Source organism: Myxine glutinosa, chromosome 11 (assembly GCF_964187855.1).
Source record: "Myxine glutinosa chromosome 11, kmMyxGlut1.1, whole genome shotgun sequence".
Classification (NCBI taxonomy): domain Eukaryota; kingdom Metazoa; phylum Chordata; class Myxini; order Myxiniformes; family Myxinidae; genus Myxine; species Myxine glutinosa.
The window spans coordinates 51,915,975-51,935,150 of NC_136271.1; the positions used below are offsets into that span (position 1 = coordinate 51,915,975).

At 46.0% G+C, this 19,176-nt stretch overlaps 1 protein-coding gene across 3 annotated transcripts in view; it reads right to left on the minus strand.

Moving 5' to 3' along the window:
- Positions 1 to 19,176, minus strand: part of LOC137436665 (laminin subunit alpha-1-like) — a 296,063-nt gene that overhangs the window by 11,971 nt on the left and 264,916 nt on the right. The window contains exons 52-56 of one of the 3 annotated variants that reach the window (XR_013624965.1): positions 18,198 to 18,321; positions 11,722 to 11,877; positions 4,724 to 4,869; positions 2,292 to 2,465; positions 1,986 to 2,090 (exon numbers count right to left, since the gene is read on the minus strand). Coding sequence is in view for 2 of the 3 variants with exons in the window: in XM_078786676.1 (XP_078642802.1) it covers positions 1,986 to 2,127; positions 2,292 to 2,465; positions 4,724 to 4,869; positions 11,722 to 11,877; positions 18,198 to 18,321 (742 nt within the window). In the remaining variant the exon portion in view is untranslated. Of the gene's footprint in view, positions 1 to 1,985; positions 2,128 to 2,291; positions 2,466 to 4,723; positions 4,870 to 11,721; positions 11,878 to 18,197; positions 18,322 to 19,176 lie in introns of those variants that run through there. The other 2 variants (XM_078786676.1, XM_078786677.1) reach the window with 2 other exon arrangements.

Here is a 19,176-nt window from a genome sequence, read left to right on the forward strand (position 1 = left end):
GGCTGACCGGGCGACCGGAATGAATCCCGGTGTCCCGATCCGAACCTTCAGAGCGGGCCGGCTGGGGAGTGCCAAGCACCCCGTACCTGCACTTTCCGTCCCTGCGGTCCCAAATACCGGAACCACCCGAGACAGCGAACTCCGTCCCCGGGCACCGGCACCTACTCCCGGAAGCAAGAGAGATCAGCAGTGCCGGGCACGGTAGGACACCCGCGGAGCCCCGGCGGACCAGGGGCGCGCGAGCCTACGCGTTAGCGTGCTACGGCGGAATCAACGGCTTCGGCCACGGCCGGGCCGATATTCGGCCCGGTCGCCCGGAAAATGAACTGGTTCGACGCCCGCGCTAGAGAGGTCGCGGGCGACTGAGATGTATTAACCAATAATTAATTAATTTGAGACGTCCGATTTCTAGTGTTTGGAAATTTGGAAGAGCTTGACCCTAGCCTTTCCCTTGCGAGGGCAAGGAGGAACTTAACACTTGACACTTAAGCTTAGTTTGAAGTACACCCTGCCAGCGCCCACGGCGGGACGGCAGGGCAACCAGAAGGGACGAGGTTCTCCTGACCACGTGGCCCTCGATCTGGGAAGCGAGAGGCATTCCATTAGTGGACGCGCCCCTCACGCCCGACTTTTGGGCAGCCCCGGCAGGCCGTTTGTTTTGACTTAGTTTGAAGTACACCCTGCCAGCGCTCCCGGTGGGACGGCAGGGCAACCAGAAGGGACGAGGTTCTCCTGACCACGTGGCCCTCGATCTGGGAAGCGAGAGGCGTTCCATTAGTGGATGCGCCCCTCACGCCCGACTTTTGGGCGGCCCCGGCAGGCCGTTTGTTTTGACGTTCCGTGACAGGCCCCGCACCCCCACCTCCGGGCCGACAGGGCGGGATGGGCGGAATGAAACACCGGGATTCATTCCGGTCGCCCGGTCAGCCCGGAGGTGGGGGTGCCATTTTGGTGATGTGGTCCTTCCATATCATCAAAAGTTCCAGGTACTGTATCCCTTCCAGTAGCTGTCAAGAAAAGTGGATTGAATGAGTTGATTTTTTAAATACTTTGGCAAAGGATCGTAATAGAGCTCTCTCTCTCTCTCTCTCTCTCTCTCTCTCTCTCTCTCTCTCTGTCTCTCTGTCTCTCTGTCTCACATGTACACACGCGCGCACACGTACACACATGCACACACACATCCGACAGGGCGGAATGAATCCCAGTGTCCCGATCCGAACCTTCAGAGCGGGCCGGCTGGGGAGTGCCAAGCACCCCGTACCTGCACTTTCCGTCCCTGCGGTCCCAAATACCGGAACCACCCGAATACCACTTTATTCGACAGAATGAGGTGCAGCCTACAGCCTTAGAAAACCAGCCCTATATAAGTCAATACTTCCAACATCAAAGGCTCGTCACTGCTTTGCTATTTGCTGTTGAGGCAAGCCATTCCTGAGCCACACTGAACACATCAGTGTACAAGGCTTTCATACTCCACCATATTTCATACAGATCTTCATGGAGTATGGCTTCCCACTCTGAGTTGGTGCTCCTGCCTCCCACCTTGCTCCTCATGAGGTGGTCAAAAACAGCGCCTTCCATACCATTCGTATCTCAAGGTAGGAGGTGGATTCCCAAGGACTGTCTCTTTCCCACCAGCAATACATTGGTGGGCTCTCCATTTTATAAAAGCTGACATCTGGTCTTGCTCCTCCTACCCTCACCTACCTCTGTCTTGAGTTTTCCCAGAGGAATCCTCATCTGCTCACCAACCCAAAGTCCAGGCCGTTTGTCCACTTGCATACATTCAACCATTTGTTCTCCCGATTGTGGAATCATCATCCCTGTGTCCATTGTCTCTTCCTTCTCATTTCATTTTCTCGAATGCGCTGAATCCATAAATCTGCTGCCTTTTGTCATTTAGCTCCTCCATGAGCCCAGACAGTTGTATTAAAAAAAAAGACAGTGCCATACAAATAGTAGGGTACTCTCATGTAACTGCATACCTGCATAGCCTCTGCTGGTGCTGCCTTTTCAATGACTTCACCTTGAGTTGCCATTGTGAAGCCTGTCGAGATATCGGCCACTTCAGGGCAGAACCCAATGTTTGTCTTGGAGGAGACGGTGAAGCCCATAATGTTGATCAGACTGAAATGGCAACATGAATATTAATTTGCCTAAAGTGCTGCACATCAAACATCAACATTGTGCAGTTTTCTTTGAATTGTATATTTTGAGGTTCACAACCAGTGTATCCCCAACCCAAAAGGCAAAATATATCTCCACGCCTGGTAAACAAACGGTAAACTCACACGTTATTGATGATGAGGCCTGTGACGCACAAAGAATACTTCCGATTCAGTGTGACGGGCACATCGGATGCAGATAAGCTCCCGCCAAGAAGGACGTGCGAAACATCCAGGATTTGGTTGGTAGACAGGTCTCCTTTCACTGGCACAGCCTCGTCCACTGAAAGTTCCACTTTCCTACACCACAAACCAGGACGATGGCTCAGATCATGCTTTTGCAATTAACAATCACAGACAAAAAAGCTCTTGTTAAAACAGAGCATCCCCAATGGGTGTACTGTCTACTTACAAAGGAAATCATGTGACAAATAGTTGGTGCCTATGAGTGTGAGCAGAAGTGACAGCCTGTGCAAGGTCCCTTTCGGCTAACACGTTCATATTGTGATACAAGCTTGAAATGTGGCTGTGATATTCTTATATAGATACTCTTTAAATCCAGTCGATTAGCCAACTCTAAATTCAACATGGCGGCCATTTTGTTCAAAATGTGCCATAGGCGTTTTGATATTGTTGCGGATTTGAGAATCCTGCACGTTGTAATTGTTGTAAATATCACCCTCTGTCAATTGTAATAATTCTTGTAAATACCTCCGTTTTGTGTAAAGATCAAAGGTCGTCCCCTTAGTTAATCCATCGCATGCACGTAGAAAATCATATACCCTTCTAAATAGTTATTTCTTATTCGATGTCAGTATAAGGCTCTGTTTCCCATTAATTGACACTGCATTGCACCGAATTGAATAAGATAGATCCCCTTTTTCAAATTCCCCCAAAGCCTCCCTTTCCAACTGCATTTATTGCCAACTGCATTTGCCGCCATTAGGGCATGGTCAAGCCTCGGAGAAGAAGGGGGAGGAGCTACATTATGGGCGTGGCCCGCACCCCGTCACCAAGGGTGGAGCCCCGAACGACCAACCACAAATCAGTGGGTATGGCTTGGTAGGGCGTGATATATAACCTGTGGCGCGACGCCCCCACCAGAGACGATTGAGGGAGCCAGATGAGCGAGGGAGCACGAAGGGAGTTTCTGTCAGGAAGGCGCTTGAGTTGGTGAAGAGAGACGTGCAACCTGCGGGAGTACGAGTGAGGGAGATGCTGTTTCCAACCAGCCTTGCCACGTCAAGCTCCGACGCGCTGCTGCGAACATCCTGGCGGTGTGGACCCGAGGGTGGAGAGTCGGCGGCTGCTCACTCCCGGCCCGGCCGTTCTCCTGCATCCAGCTGAACCTTCCTCCCCTTCCAGCCTTTCGTTCCTGCCCTCATTCATCCATTTGTGTACGTGAGTTTGTTTTTTGTGTCTTGTCCCTGGGAATAAGTTAAGCTTGTATAAGTAGAATTGCACTGTGTCTTCTTCTTCTTCTGTAAATTACTTTCGTTTTCTTTCCTTCTTCCTTGGTTTCTTTGACTTGTACATAATTAGTAATAAATTCTTGTTCTTCCTACTTTTGCCTTCTTTCCTTCACATCCGTTCGTTTGAGAGGTTTCCACATTGAACACCTGTGGCACGATTTGGCCAACGCTCAGAATCGGGTTGAGTCTTTGTTAATGGTTCGAGCCGCGGGCTGCTAATCCGCTCGGCAAAATAACATCTTGCCCGTGGTCTCGAACGAAGTTGCCCACCTGCCTCGTGGAGGGAGCGGGGTGGCTTCAGGTTCGGAGACGGCCAGTGCAAATAGAAGGATCGGCCAGTGCAAACTAACCCCCCCCCCCCCCCCGCTAAGGGGAGTGCCGTGCTCCGTTTCCGTAACAATATTGAATTTAGGATGTACGAGTATCAATACAAAATCACAGAACTGCATATTATCTACAAGAGGTCATTAAAATTTTCAATGTATCTTAATTAGGTAAAATTAAAATGTGAAAGACCTCTTTTAGATAATATGTAGATCTGTGATTTTGTATTGATACTCGTAAATCCTAAATTCAATATAAAAAAGTTTAAGGCACATTTTAGCAATTTTGCTGGCCATTTTGAAAAACATGCACTATTTCGTTTAAAAAATTTTTTTGGCCGCCATTTTTTTGGCAATAAAAAAAAAACCCCCCATGTTGAATTTCGAGTTGGCTAATTGACTGGATTTAAAGAGTATCTATATAAGAACATAACTGATAAATTTCATGCTTGTATCACAATGTGAACAATTCACCCTTATAATGAGTGTTAGCAGCCTAGCTAGAAAGGTAATGTGCATATGTGTATCATATCAACGCTGTCATATCATTTTCAATCCAATGTTGTGGACATTGCAATGGACTGATCACTATACCAGGAGATTATCGCAAACAACGACAAGGTTAATACGGAAATCAATCAGCAGTTCATTAAACGTGTAAAAACCCTGAGAGTTACTCGTAAAATCCATTGTGTGATTTTAGTGAAAGGCTGCATTCAAATGTTTCCTTCAAAGCATCAACTATGTTTAGAAGAAGCCTCACTGGTTGTTTCTGCTCAGTAGGATGATGTGTGAGGCAGCATTGTCAAATTGTCCTGTATCAAGTTGTTGTGAAAGTTCAGTATTTTTCCCATTTATTACAATCCTGACTTCAACGATGTGGTTTTTCAAGTAGATGAGGTAGAAATCCTGGCCACAAAACAGAGCAAGGCAAAGCTGTAACATAGAATAAAAGTTTAAAATGGCATTAAGCCAACTATAAGATAAAAAATTGGGGCAATACTGCTGGGTGCTCACCTGGTAGAAGAGAGCAGTCAGTATACGTCACCAACTAAAGGTATTTTAAACAGTATCACGATATTTTAAACCAATTTCAATGGTTGCTTGGAGACACGGCAGCATATACGTAGATTCATACTCACGTAATCATAAGACTTCAAACAAATAAACAAAAAATACCTATTTGGGGGGGGGGGGGGGGGGGGGGGCAGGGGTGGGCAATGGTCGATGGACGTTGTGATCAAGGTTCATCAAAAATTTGAGTTCAGTTTCAGAGAAGAAAGCAAGCACCTATTTCGGTTGGTCAAACCTGGACCCACTGACCCCCGGTACACCCCCTTATAACCCGATTTTTTTTCTAAATGCCATGAACAAACTTGATTTCCAACATACGAAATATCATCTTGGCCAAGGATGGTCACAATCCCATCAACAGTTTCAGAGAGGACGTTGCAAGTGTTTACGTACTGACTATGCGCCATCCCTTAAGCTCCCCGGAACTACGTTTCAGGGGAGCTAACAAGCGTGATTTGACATCAGGCATCACGGCATGGTTTTTTTGGCAACTTTGCATAGCTTTCAGAAACTTGGAATAGTTCTTGGAAACATGCAATGGCTTTGGCAGCTTCAATGTCTTCAAGCCACCTGGTCCCGATCCAAATTAGGATTGTGCCATCCCATTTTGGATACCAATTGGTTGTCACAGTTTGCAGTCACGTGAAAAAGTAAGTACATCCCATGTAAAGTTTTGACTTTTTCAACATATTTCAACATACAGCTATTTGATCTTCATTTCAACAATATTGATAGATAAAGGTGATATAATATTACAAATATCATGAAACATTTACATTTTATATAGCGGTTCACTTCCGGTTCCTCGGGCGAGTGAAGCATACTTCGAGCTCTCCACGGCATCGAAGTTTAAGTGTTTTCCCATTCTTGTCTTTGTCAAATTTCCACTGGTTATTTTGCTGTGTACGTGTTATTGTGTGTTTCTGGTTGGTATTGGTTTGTAATTCGTACAAACTTGTGTGTAATTAATCGTTTTCTGGGTCGTACCTCGTGCGCGGCCTGGTAACTTGGGGCTTCCCTCCCCCCGTCGGTGTTTTGTCGATTTGGGTTCTTTCCTTCGCTGTATTGCTTGTTTCTTTTATTTTATTTTCTCCCCCTCACCTCACCTCCCGAGACAAATAATTCTATATTGATTCTTTCTCTCCTCCCGGACACGTTTGTTCGCTCTCCTCCGCGTCTCAACTTGTGCCCCGCCCCCTGTATCTCGTTTTTCTTCCGCCTCTGCTCCTTCTTTCTCAAATCCACGTTCTCACTTGGAGACTTTTCCCAGATTGTTTTTCATGGTTTTCATGGTTCTGTTTGGATATTGTTGGAATATGTTTAAACCACAGCCGTGATGCTGACGCCGCCCCCCCCCCCCCCCCGAATTTCCATGTTTTAAACGTTTCCCAGTGTGTACCCTGGTCAGAATAGGTACACCGTATCCCTGCGTGTCGTAAGAGACGACTAAGAGGGTTGGCGTCAGGAAGGGCATCTGGCCATAAAAATATTGCCTCAAAAAGAGAACCATGACAATTACAAGTACATGTGGGCAGGGTGCAGCCCGAAGTGGAGATCGGTTTCTGAGGTTTGGGACATGGAATGTAGGGACAATGACAGGGAGATCAGGAGAAGTGGTGGAAGTATTGGTCAGAAGAAGAGTGGACATATGTTGTGTGCAAGAGACGAGATGGAAGGGAAGTGGTGTGAGAATGGTGAAGGGTAGGCAGGGACAGAAATACAAGTTTGTGTGGCAAGGGTGCCCGGAGGGCGTGAATGGTGTTGGTGTCCTGTTTTCTGAGGAGTTTGTAGACAGTGTGGTGAGTGTGACTAGAGTGAATGATAGGTTGATGATGGTGAAAATGATGATTGGAAAGCTCTTGGTGAACGTCATCTCGGGATATGCTCCGCAGGTTGGTCGAAGCAATGAAGAGAATGACAAGTTCTGGTGTGCGATAGAGAAGCTGATGGAAAACGTGAAAGATGAGGAAGTTGTTGTGGTGGGAGGAGACCTGAATGGACATGTGGGAAGGAGTATGGCTGGTTTTGAGGGAGTTCATGGGGGTTACGGATATGGTGTGAGAAATGGAGAAGGTGAAAGGATTTTGGAGTTTGCTGATGGAGCTGATTTGTTGATTTGTAATACTCAGTTCCAGAAAGAGGATAATAAGCTTGTTACATACACGTCAGGTGGGTCGACGACAACCGTTGACTACCTGATGGTGCGTAGGTGAGATAGGGGGCACCTCTGGGACACAAAGGTGATCCCGGGGGAGGAGGCTGTTTCACAGCACCACTTGGTTGTCTGCGACATAAGGGTGAAAGGTGCGAGGAGAGCTCGGCGGGTGAAGTACCAACCAAGAATGAAGGTGTGGAGGTTGAAAGAGGTGACAGTAAGGGAGGCATTAAAAGAGAGGCTGAGTAGGGTAGAGGATGATGTGGTTGAGCTTGAAAGTGGTTGGATGTCAATGAAAGCTAGTCTGTTGGGAGCCGTTGGTGAGGTATGTGGATGGACAAAAGGACCACCGAGACACTCGGAAACATGGTGGTGGGATGATGAAGTTGGAAAGAGGATTGACGAGAAGAGGAAGAAGTTCAAGGAGTGGCAGAAGGCGAAGGGTACGGGAGCAGAAACAGCAGAGCATGAAAGTTATAAGGCAGCCAGGAAGGCTGCAAAGAAAGAGGTAGCAAAGGCGCAGGAGGCATGTAGGAAAATGCTCGGAGAACGCTTGGATTCGGAAGAGGGTCAGAAAGCAGTATTCAGGATTGCAAAGCACATAGGGAAAGAGAGGTGTGATGTGATGGGGGTGAGTTGCTTGAAGGATGAAGTGGGACAAATCGTTGTCGACCCAGATGGAATTAAAGGAAGATGGAAAAGATATGTGGAAATGCTGTTGAATACAGAGAATGAATGGGATGGCAACACAGAGAGTAACCCAGTTTTAGGACCGGCAGAGATGATAACTGAGAAGGAAGTTGAGGAAGCGATAAAAGCAATGAAGAGTGGAAAAGCGGGAGGGCCGACGGGAGTTGTGGGAGATATGTTGAAGGCAGCAGGAAGTTGGGGTGTGAAGAGAATGACAGAGATCTGTAATCTGGTGGTGAAAGAAGGCCGCATTCCAGTGGACTGGGAACTGAGTACCCTCGTCCCTCTATACAAGGGGAAAGGTGACCCTCTGGAGTGTGGCTCGTAACGAGCGATAAAGTTATTGGAGCATGGAATGAAGGTATTGGAAAGGGTGTTGGAGAGGAGGATAAGGAAGAAAGTGAAGATCGACAAAATGCAGTTTGGATTTATGCCAGGAAGAGGAACGACAGATGCGCTTTTCATTGTGAGGCAGTTGCAGGAGAAGTACATGGAGAAGAGGAAGAAGTTGTTTTTTGGGTTTGTTGATCTGGAGAAAGCATTCGATAGGGTTCCACGCAAAGTATTGACATGGGCATTGAGGAAGTTAGGAGTGGAGGAATGGTTGATCAGAGTAGTGATGGCAATGTACAAAAGAGCGCGCACAGCTGTAAGGACGAAGGATGGGCACAGTGGTGAGTTTGAGGTGAAGGTGGGAGTGCATCAGGGGTCTGTACTAAGTCCACTACTATTTGTAGCTGTGATGGAGGTGCTGGCTCAGAACGTAAAGGAGGGTTTACCATGGGAGTTGTTGTATGCAGATGATCTGGTGTTGATTGCGGAAAGTATGGATGGACTGAAGGAAAAGATGAACAAGTGGAAGGAATGTATGGAGACAAAAGGTCTGAAGGTGAATATCGGAAAGACGAAGGTGATGGCAAGTGGTAAAGCATGTGGTGAGGTGTAAAGAACCGGGAAGTGGCCGTGTGCTGTGTGCAGGAAGGGTGTCGGAGTGAACTCCATTCAATGTACAATGTGCGCTGAGTGGGTTCATCAAAAATGTAGTGGTCTGAGAGGGTCATTTACCAGTGTGGCAGCTACATTCAAATGTAAGGTGTGCACAGAGGGAGCTGCAGATGGAGGAAATGTTGAGTTGGATCTTGGAGACGGCGTGAAGCTGGAAGGTGTGAAAACATTTTGCTACCTCGGAGACATGCTGAATGGAGAAGGTGGATCAGACTCGGCAACGGTTGCTCGAGTGAGATGTGCACGGAAGAAGTTTTGGGAACTGAGTGGCGTGCTGATGAGGAGGAGAGTGTCGCTGAAGCTGAAGGGAAAGGTGTATGCTGCATGTGTGAGAAGTGTTATGATTTATGGGAGCGAGACATGGGTAATGAACGTAGAGCAGCAACGAAGGCTGGAAAGGGTGGAAATGCGAATGGTTCGATGGATGTGCGGAGTATCGTTGAGAGAGAGGAAGACAAATGATGAATTGCGAAAGATGATGGGAATATTGCCTGTGATTGATGCTGTGAAGAGGAACAGGTTGAGATGGTTTGGTCATGTGTTGAGGAAGGATGAAAGTGACTGGTTGAGAAGAGTGATGGAAATTAATGTAGAAGGAAGTAGAGGACGGGGAAGACCGAGAAAGACTTGGCTAAAGATGGTGGAAGAAGAAATGCGGGCAATGGGGTTAACAAGGAGAGATGCAGAAAATAGGGCAAAATGGAGAAGATTGTCATGGGGACCGCAAGGCTAACCCCTGCTCTAGCAGGGAAAATGGCCTTAAAATGCATGTTGTTGTTGTGTTGTTGTATTTACATTTTATAGTCCATTGTATAATTTAAATAAACATAAATGCAAATTTTGCATGTGGAAAAAGTCAGTACACCCTTACATTTATCACTACTTCAAATACCTAAAATTAGAATCAGGTGCACCAGCTCAGGTGCAAACGATTAGAACATGGTTAGAGAGGATCTTGGAGGACCCTGTCTTATTTAAACCTCAGACCTTTAGTTTGGTTTGCTCTTTGTTGTTGAAGTGTGCGGCGCCACCATGCCTCGATCAAAAGAGCTCTCTGAGGCCTTCAGAAAGAAGGTTATAGATGCCTACGAGTCTGGGAAGGGATTTAAAAAGATCTCCAAACAATTTGAAATCAATCATTCGACTGTCCGGAAGATCATCTACAAGTGGAGAAGATTCCAAACAACTGCCAACTTGTTCAGGCCAGGCCACCCCAGCAAGTTCAGCCTGAGAGCAGACCGCAAGATGCTGAAAGAAGTCTCTAAGAACCCCAGAATGTCATTACGGGACCTACAGGTAGCTCTTGCCACTGTTGATGTCAAAGTGCACGAGTCTACCATTAGAAAGAGGCTGCACAAATTTGATCTACATGGGAGGTGTGCCAGGATACCTTTGCTGTCCAGAAACAACATCAGGGCAAGACTAAAGTTTGCCAATGAACACCTGGGAAAGACCAGCACTTCTGGAACAATGTGCTCTGGACAGATGAGTCAAAGGTAGAGCTATTTGGCCACAGTACCAGAAGACCTGTTTGGCGAAAACCAAAGACAGCATTTGACCACAAGAACCTGATACCAACTGAAAAGCATGGTGGTGGAAATATTATGGTTTGGGGCAGCTTTGCTGCATCAGGGCCTGGGCAGCTCACCATCATGGAATCCACTATGAATTCTTCATTGCACCAGAGGGTGCTTGGGGATAATGTGAGGCCATCTGTCGGAAAGTTGAAGCTCAACCGAAGGTGGACCTTGCAACATGACAATGACCCTAAACATACCAGTAAATCCACCAAGGAATGGCTGAAAAGAAAGAAATGGAGGGTTCTGGAATGGCCAAGTCAAAGCCCGGATCTAAATCCCATCGAGATTTTGTGGGGGGATTTGAAACGAGCTGTGCATGCAAGAAACCCCTCAAACATCGCACAGCGGAAAGAATTCTGCATGGAGGAGTGGGCAAAAATTTCTCGCAGTCGATGTCAGAGACTGAATGAATGAATGAATGAATGAATGATCGTTTTAAGGCCATTTTCCCAGCTAGAGCAGGGGTTAGTCTTGCGGGCCCCATGACAATCATGGTTCCCTGTTTGAGGCAATGTTTTTATGGCTGGATGCCCTTTCTGACGCCAATGACTACTTGAGGATGACTACAATGACTACTACCAATGATATCAGAGATTGATAGACAGTTATAAGAAACGCCTACTTGAGGTTGTTTCTGCCAAAGGGGGCAATAACACCTATTAGAGCCAAGGGTGTACTTACTTTTTCCACATGCGAAATTTGCATTTATGTTTATTTAAATTATACAATGGACTCCAAAATATAAATGTTTCATGATATTTGTTATATTATATCATCTTTATCTATCAATATTGTTGAAATGAAGATCAAATAGCTGTATGTTGAAATATGTTGAAAAAGTCAAAACTTTACATGGGGTGTACTTACTTTTTCACGTGGCTGTAACTTGGGACATATTCATTGGCTCAAACTATAAGAGACCACCTCAGTTGAACAAGAGAGAAGCTTCCTGCTTGGAGTCCAAGATGTGGTGATGACTGAACAATAAGGCTTCAAATTTTCGACTCATGTGATTATCACATGTTTGGCTGTAATGGACGAAGGATTGCATAAAGAAGGTAAGGAAAGCAGGCCATCCTTGGTTATTTATCAAGGTCAATGCATCAGTATTTCAACAGTATACCCGGAGATGCAGGTTCATATACAAAATGGGATAGTTGAAAACAACCTTTGACCAAAGTTCACCAATAGCTCATAGCAGCCTCAAAATCAAAATATTGTTTGGCTGAAAGCTGCAAAATAATTATATTCACTTACCGAGGCAGCCCACGGTTTGCTCCCCCCATACAGGAGCAAAGCAGAAGAACTATTCGTAGAGAATGTGAAAGAAATTTTTGTATCAACGCCTAGAAACATGCCATTCTTGGGAAGTTCCACAAACCCTCCCGGTTCAACTTCTGCCCTGTAGGCTTTCTGCAACATGTGTCGGGAACATTTTCACTGCTCTTCTGCACAAATCTCACAACTAGCGATGAAACAAACGTTGTTAGGAGGTGGTGTTGCAGAGCAGATGAGAGTTAGGTGATTTGATCAAACTTCAATCAAGAGTGATGTAATAAACTGCAGTAACAGAAAGATAGTTTATTCACGGTTATTCAGAGGAATGCGCCTGTTTTGTAAAATGCTGCAAAAAAAAAAAAAGAAAAAAAAAAAAAGGGAGAATGGTTTGTGGTGACATTTTTGGTCAAAAATACACCACCCAACATCAAAGTGATGCCAGAATGTGGCAAAGTGGTTCTTCTTTTGTGCGCAGCACAAGTCTGCGGGCAGCATCATTCGCTCAGGGCACAGATGTACAGCCAATGCCCTCTGTGGGTTAGGGTAATAATTTGGAATTTGGGCAAGGTGCCGGTGATGGCTCGCCTACTCTTCATGAAGGACACTGTGGGATGCTTAACATCCACCAACTAATACAGGCACACAGGATACCCAGTTTACCATCCACCCGAGGGACAGCACACACATTATTCATGAATCACTCTGCGTGTGAAACACCAGGATGACAGTTTATCGTTGGGCCGAGATTCAAACCCAGACTAGTCAGCTTAGAGGTGAGTGTGCGTACCTCCAGGCATCCTGGCAAAGCGATGGACATTATTACTTTGAGCGACCCCATAGTTGAGATAAAATCTCGCATTAAGTTTAATTCACCTCGTGATGTAATTCACAGGGTTAGTGCAGTCTATCTAACGGCACTGTATGTGAGTCTCTGATGGACCTCAAGCATCCGAGGCTTCCACTCCGACTTGACAGATCTCTCAATCCAGACAGTTGCTGATAAACAGGACATCATCTGTTTAACAAAATCCTTTAACAAGAAAGAGCAATCAGGGATTGCAGACCCTCGCCAGGATGTGTTTTAAGTGGTTTTTAAGGCTTTTGTGTTAAAAACAAATATGGCGGCCAAAACAAGTGACCGATGACATCATTCTTTTTTCCCCCCACCAATTTATCCCGAGATGACGCTCAAGAAATTTCATCTTGATCGGATCGGATTTCATCTTGATCATCCCCCCCCCCCCCACACCCCCACCCTCCCCCACAGGTTTCTGCAGGGCACACTCTGTCCACAATTTTTGTTTTTTTGTTTTTTTGTATACAAGATCGAGGCTCGTGAAAGAGCGAACATTCATCACACAGAAAGACAAACAGACACACAAAACAAATAACATCGGGAGCGGTAGACAAGATGGGGAGAGAGGGGGAAGGACACAAACACAACATTTGAGAGCAGGGACCGAGAGACATGGAGACATCGAGAGAACTGTGGGAGGGAGAGGGCTTTGGGAGGGAGGCATGGGAAGGGGGGGGGGGGTGGTGGGAGAGGTATAAAACATATGGACACTGCCAAGACTTCCAGGAAAGAAGTTGGAATTTCAAACAAGGTGGATCTGGGGTGAATTAGTGGGGGTAGAAAAGATCAAGGTTTTGGATGGGGGAAGATAAGAGATGGTGGTGAACAGCTGTTTTGAAGACCTGGAGGGAGGAGTGTGATTGAAGTGAGTGTGGGAGTTTGTTCCAGAGGCGGGAGAAAAGAGGAATGAAAGAGTGAAGGTGAGCAGAGAGCCGAGATTTCGGCAGTTTAACCATCAGAGGGTGGCTGGCAGATCTTGTGCGACCTGTAGGAATATTTGGGGGACAGAGCACAGAGAGAGCTGGGGGAGCAAGGCCGGAGAGGAGTCGGTAGAAGACAGAAAGACCACCTACCTGCCTGCGGTGAGTGAGTGAAAGGCCCTCAGAGATAGCTTCATCGCGGGAGATTCCAATGATTCTGAAAGCTTTGGTTGGATTCAACAGCGTGAAGCCGAGCCAGGTGTGAGGCAGGAGCACCAGCCCATAGGGGAGAACAGTATTCCATTGAGCTGCGGATGAAAGCCTTGTATGTGGTGAGGAGCTCAGGTGTGCCTAGGAAGGACTTCGCACGACGGAGGATGCCCAGTCGGCGACTGGCTTTGGAGGCCAGCTTGGAAATGTGGTTTTCCCAAGAAAGATCATGGCAGATGGTGAGACCCAAAAGCTTGAGCGACAGAACTTCTTGGAGAGGATTGTTGAGAAAGTAGATGGGAGGGTTGTCCAGTCGATCTTTTCGGAGAGACATAGTAAGAGTGTGAGATTTGTCAGGATTGAAAGACATGTTCCACATGTTTGACCAGTCTGTGATTTTGTCCAGGTCTTCAGAGAGTGAGGAGGCTGCAGACTGCCGATCTGAGGGAAGAGGAATGGAGCGGCAGAGAGTGGAGTCATCAGCAAAGAGATACAGAGGATTTTCCAGAGAGTCGGAGAGATCATTGATAAAGACCAGAAAAAGCACAGGGCCCAGCACACTGCCTTGGGGAACTCCAGCCTGAACGGGAAGGGGAGATGAGAGAAATCCATTCAGGGCCACACGTTGACTACGACCAGAGAGGAAGTCCGCAAGCCATGCATGGAGATTTCCATGGATACCATAGGAGGAGAGTTTGGTGAGCAGAGCTGGGTGCCAGACCGTATCGAAGGCACGTGATATGTCAAGGGAGACAGCTCTGATTTCCTGTTTGGCATTGAGGACCTCCATCCATTGTTGAGACAGCAGAAGCAGCATGTCCAGAGTAGAGTGACCTGGTCTGAAACCAAATTGATGATCAGAGATCAAGCCATTGGAGAAGAGGAAAGATTTCATATCCGAAGCAATGATGGATTCCATGACTTTGCTGATAATTGGGAGCAGGCTGATTGGTCTGTAGTTGCAAGGATCTGTTTTTGCACCTTTTTTGTGTAAAGCGGTAATGTTTGCTGATTTCCAGGATGCTGGCAGATGACCTTGAGCAAAGGATAGGGTGAAAAGAACAGAGAGAGGGTGAGATAGAGCGGCAGAGCAGGATTTTAGGACCCGTGGGCTGATGCCATCTGGTCCAGTTGCAGAATCAGAGTCGAGGTTTGACAAAAACTCCTCCACCTTGTCAGGAGAGAAGGTCACAGAGTCCAGGAGCAGTTTGGTTCGACTGGGAAAGGTGGGAACAGAGAGAGATGGGTTTGGGACTAAGGATTTTGAGGCAAACACAGAGTTGAGGCATTCGGCTTTGTCACGTGCGATGTCAACTGTGTGGTCATTTGAGGTAAGGGAGGGGATGGAGGGGGAACAAACACCAGAAACGGATTTGACCAGACGCCACCAGGATTTGGAGGAAGGAGACAGGTTTGAGAGTTCATTCTTGAGTGAGGAGAGATAGTGCTTCCTGGCACTCCTGAGGGTAGACACACACTTGTTCCGAGCTTGGTGGAAGGAACTGAGATTTCCTTCAGTTGGATTAGCCTTCCAAGAGGCAAAGGCAAGTTGTTTCAGGGCAACTGCCTCACCACAAGATTCAGTGTACCATGGACGGGAGGAAGGGTAAGACAACTGAAGGCGAGATGGGATAAATCTGTGCATGAGAGAGATCAGTTTGCTTTGGAAGAATTCCCAGGAAGAATTGATGTCAGAGGCAGTGGAGATGGGAGACCAATCCAGACGATTGATGGCTGCTTGAAGACCGTCCCAGTCGGCCTGAGTGAAATGCCAGACTCGTCGACGCTGAGGAGGCTCTCTGAGAATGGCCAGAGAGATGTCCACTTTGACAAGCACATGATCAGAAGAACCGATTGGAGCAGAAGAAGAGCAGCAGACATTAGCAGGGAAGTTAGTCATAACCAAGTCTAGAAGAGAAGATACTCCATTGGCTGAGATCCGGGTCGGGAAATTGACAGATTGTGTCAATCCCAGTGAGTCACAGAAGTCCTTTGCTGAGGTGCCATGACTGGTGAGAGAGGAACCCACACCCAACCAGGTGGCATGATGACAATTGAAGTCACCACATATGAGGAAGAGAGAGTTGGGATGAGTGGATAGAAGTTGGTCCATGTTGTCAGACAGTGAAATGTAGATGGAGTCATCACTGTTTGGGGGACGGTACAGAACACATATGAACAAAAGGTGGGAGCGGAGAGGAAGCCGTAGCCAGAGGTACTCCTGGGGGTGAGGAGGAGAGAGGGCAGTGCAAGGAGAGTGAGGAAGAGAGTTTTGATAAAGATAGCCACCCCACCACCAGGCAGAGGCTCAGGTCTATCATACCGGAGGAGGGAGTAACCAGGAAGAGATATTAAGGAATCAGAGACATCTTGAAGGAGGAAAGTCTCTGTTAAGCAGATCAAGTCTGGATTGTCAGAAGCAACCTGTATGGAGAGATCAGTCAGGTTTGAGCGAAGGCCCCGGATGTTTGAGGTCCATACCATTAATGAAGAGAGAGGGGGAGCATCGGGTACAGGACAGGGGAGGGGAGGAGTAGGGTAAGATGAAGGATGAGAGGGGGAGGTAGGGAGAGCAGTTGTTAGTGTGTCAGCGATTGCAGAAGAGTTCTAAGAAAGGGAAGGATGAGGAGGATGAAAGGTTTGAAGGTGAAGGGATGAGGCACAGAGAGGGGTTGTTTGAGGGGGGGCAGAGGAAAGAAGAAGGTTGGGGGGGTGGAGGTATGAGATAGAAGGGAGACGAAGTGGGGAGGAGGCAGCTTTGAAGAGGAGGGGGGAGGAGGGAGAATTGGAGAGGAATGGTATGGGGGGAGATTTGAATGGGAGGGGTTGGGGGGGAGTTTTGAAGGGGAGGAGTGAGGGGGGAGTTTAGGAGGGGAAGGGCAAGGGGGGAGTTCAGGAGTGGAAGGGCAAGGGGGGAGTTCAGGAGTGGAGGGGTCGGGGGGGAGTTTAAGAGTGGTGGGGCAAGGGGGGAGTTTAGGAGTGTAGGTGCAAGGGGAGGGATTTGGATGGGAGGGGCAAGAGGGGAGTTTAGAAAGTGGATGATTAATGAAAGGCGAGCATTGAAAACAAATTGGGTTTGTTGTGATTTTCAAGTTAGCAATCCGGTTCAGAATGATGGAGGAGGGATGGAATGAATGTGAATTTAGACCATGTAGTGAGGGAGACGTATAAGATATTGAATTTCTTTTTTTTGAGGTGGAATGAGTTGGAGAGGAAATTGAGAAAAGCCTTTTAAATAGGAAGAAAAACAGCGTGTTGTAAAATACTACTGAGTAAAACACTGAAGGGGAAAGGTTATACATATTTAAATAATATTTAAACAGAACCGTGAACAATCTTATGTGCACAAAAATACCAACGGGGGGAGAGCCGAGAGGGACCACCACGAGTCATGTGAAGGGCAAACGGTGGATGGCAAGGAGTTAATGGGGGCGGGGCGAACAGCACACCTGGACAGAAAATACAGGATGAGTCAACAGTACACGTGGAGAAATCAACTTCATTCTGGTTAAACTCCAATAATCCAGAATCACTGCTCACCTCCACTCATTTGTTCCTCTTTTTTCTTGCCTGTGGAATCGATTTCCACATCCTCTTTAATTTCATTCTTCCCTCCAGGTGTTCAAGACAACTGTTTCCCATCATGTCAGATAACCCCCTATCGAAAACCATAATATTATCTCTCCCCATTAAACCCCTCCCTTCCATCTCTAAGCTCACCTCCTTCCAAATTTCTAGTTCTTCCTTCCTGAGCGTTTGCTTCTGTATCCATCTTGTCCATCCCATGCATCCTCCCTTACCCCTCTTTTATCCCCACTTTCCTTCTTTGTCCAAGTCTCCCTCTATTTTATCCTTCAACCCTGCTGTTGGTGTTTTCCCATTTTTTCTGCTGTTCATTTTGTTCTGTTGTGTCCTGATCTATTCAGCATTCAAGCTCTTCCACGATCCTCGACTTTGCAAACACACACAAAAAACAAATGGTAGCTTTTCGCTCAATTCTGTTGATCATAAAAGCGGGTTGTAGGAGAACCACATCCGATTACAATCAGTGCATCTTGGGCTGAGTTTTAGAATTGAGGTTGAAGTGAGATAGGGGAGAGTGAGCAGCTCATGGTAAAGGTCACTTAGGGGCCATCTACATATTACGTACACAAACACAATTTGAATGTTATGACCAACCACTGCCCAACTGATCCATAAACAGCAAATGTATCATCACTGATGCCGAATAACTCATCCTCACATTTATTTGTATGATCCAAATCGGGTTTCCAACTGTAAATATTGGAATACAAAAAGAGTTCATGATGACTGATTTACACACATTATTTGGCAAATATTTACAAACACGCACAGTTAGGGTTAGGGTTGGGGTTAGGGATGAGAAATATCATTTAAAAATCTTTCTTCATTAAAAACCTCCATTTTCATAAACAACAGACATGTGAGAGTAATGAGTGCACCCTGACCTCCAGTTGGCAGCCACTTTGAATGCCAACAGCATTCAGTGATTGAAGAAGACGAGGTTTCTGTCCATCAAGAATTTTGATTCCTCGCATGCAGCCTGAATAACTGTGATGCTGAACCTCAGGCCTAAATAAATTACAGACAAGTACAGATACATTCAAAGTATACCGCCCCTATGCCAAATAAATAAATAACATCCTCCAGCGTGGCATTGCCGGGGTTCCTGGCAATACCGCTGTGCAGCACATATACACAGTATTGGGAGGGAGAGGTGTACAATAATTGATTGATTAATTGCGGAATTAAAAGCAATAAATAATAATCGTAAAATAATTTCTTAATCAATTGGCTAATAGCATCCACCAGCTAATAGCATCCACACCAGACACCATCCACCAGCATCCACCTCAACCACCAGTGTTTCATTCGAAGCTGTAACGTTTAGAAAATTAATTAAACAAATCATTACTTGAAAAAAAAAATGAATTGATTAATCAATAAATAATAAATCGATTAATTGATCAATCAATAAATCAAAAAAATCCTTTATAGCCACATCACTTGGTCACTGTAGTGTCCAAATATCAGCTTCCGAGCTCAAAAGGTGCCTGATATTGCCCAGATGAGAAAGAAAATAAATAAATGATTAATAATGAAAAGAAATAAATAATAATCATAAAATAATTAAATAATCAATCAATTGGCTAATAGAATACCTAAACAATCACCGTTTCATCCGAATCTGTAACTTAAAAACAAAAAATTAAACAAGCCAATAATTGAATAATTAAAGAATTAATCGATTAATTGGTTAATCAATAAATCAAAAGTAGTCTTTACAGCCAAATCACTTGGTCATTGTCGTGTCCAAATATCAGCTTCCTAGCTCAAAATGTGCCTGACATATTGCCAGATGAGAAAGGAAATAAACAAGTACTTAATTAAAGGGGAACGGACATGAGTATAGACATCAAATGCTTA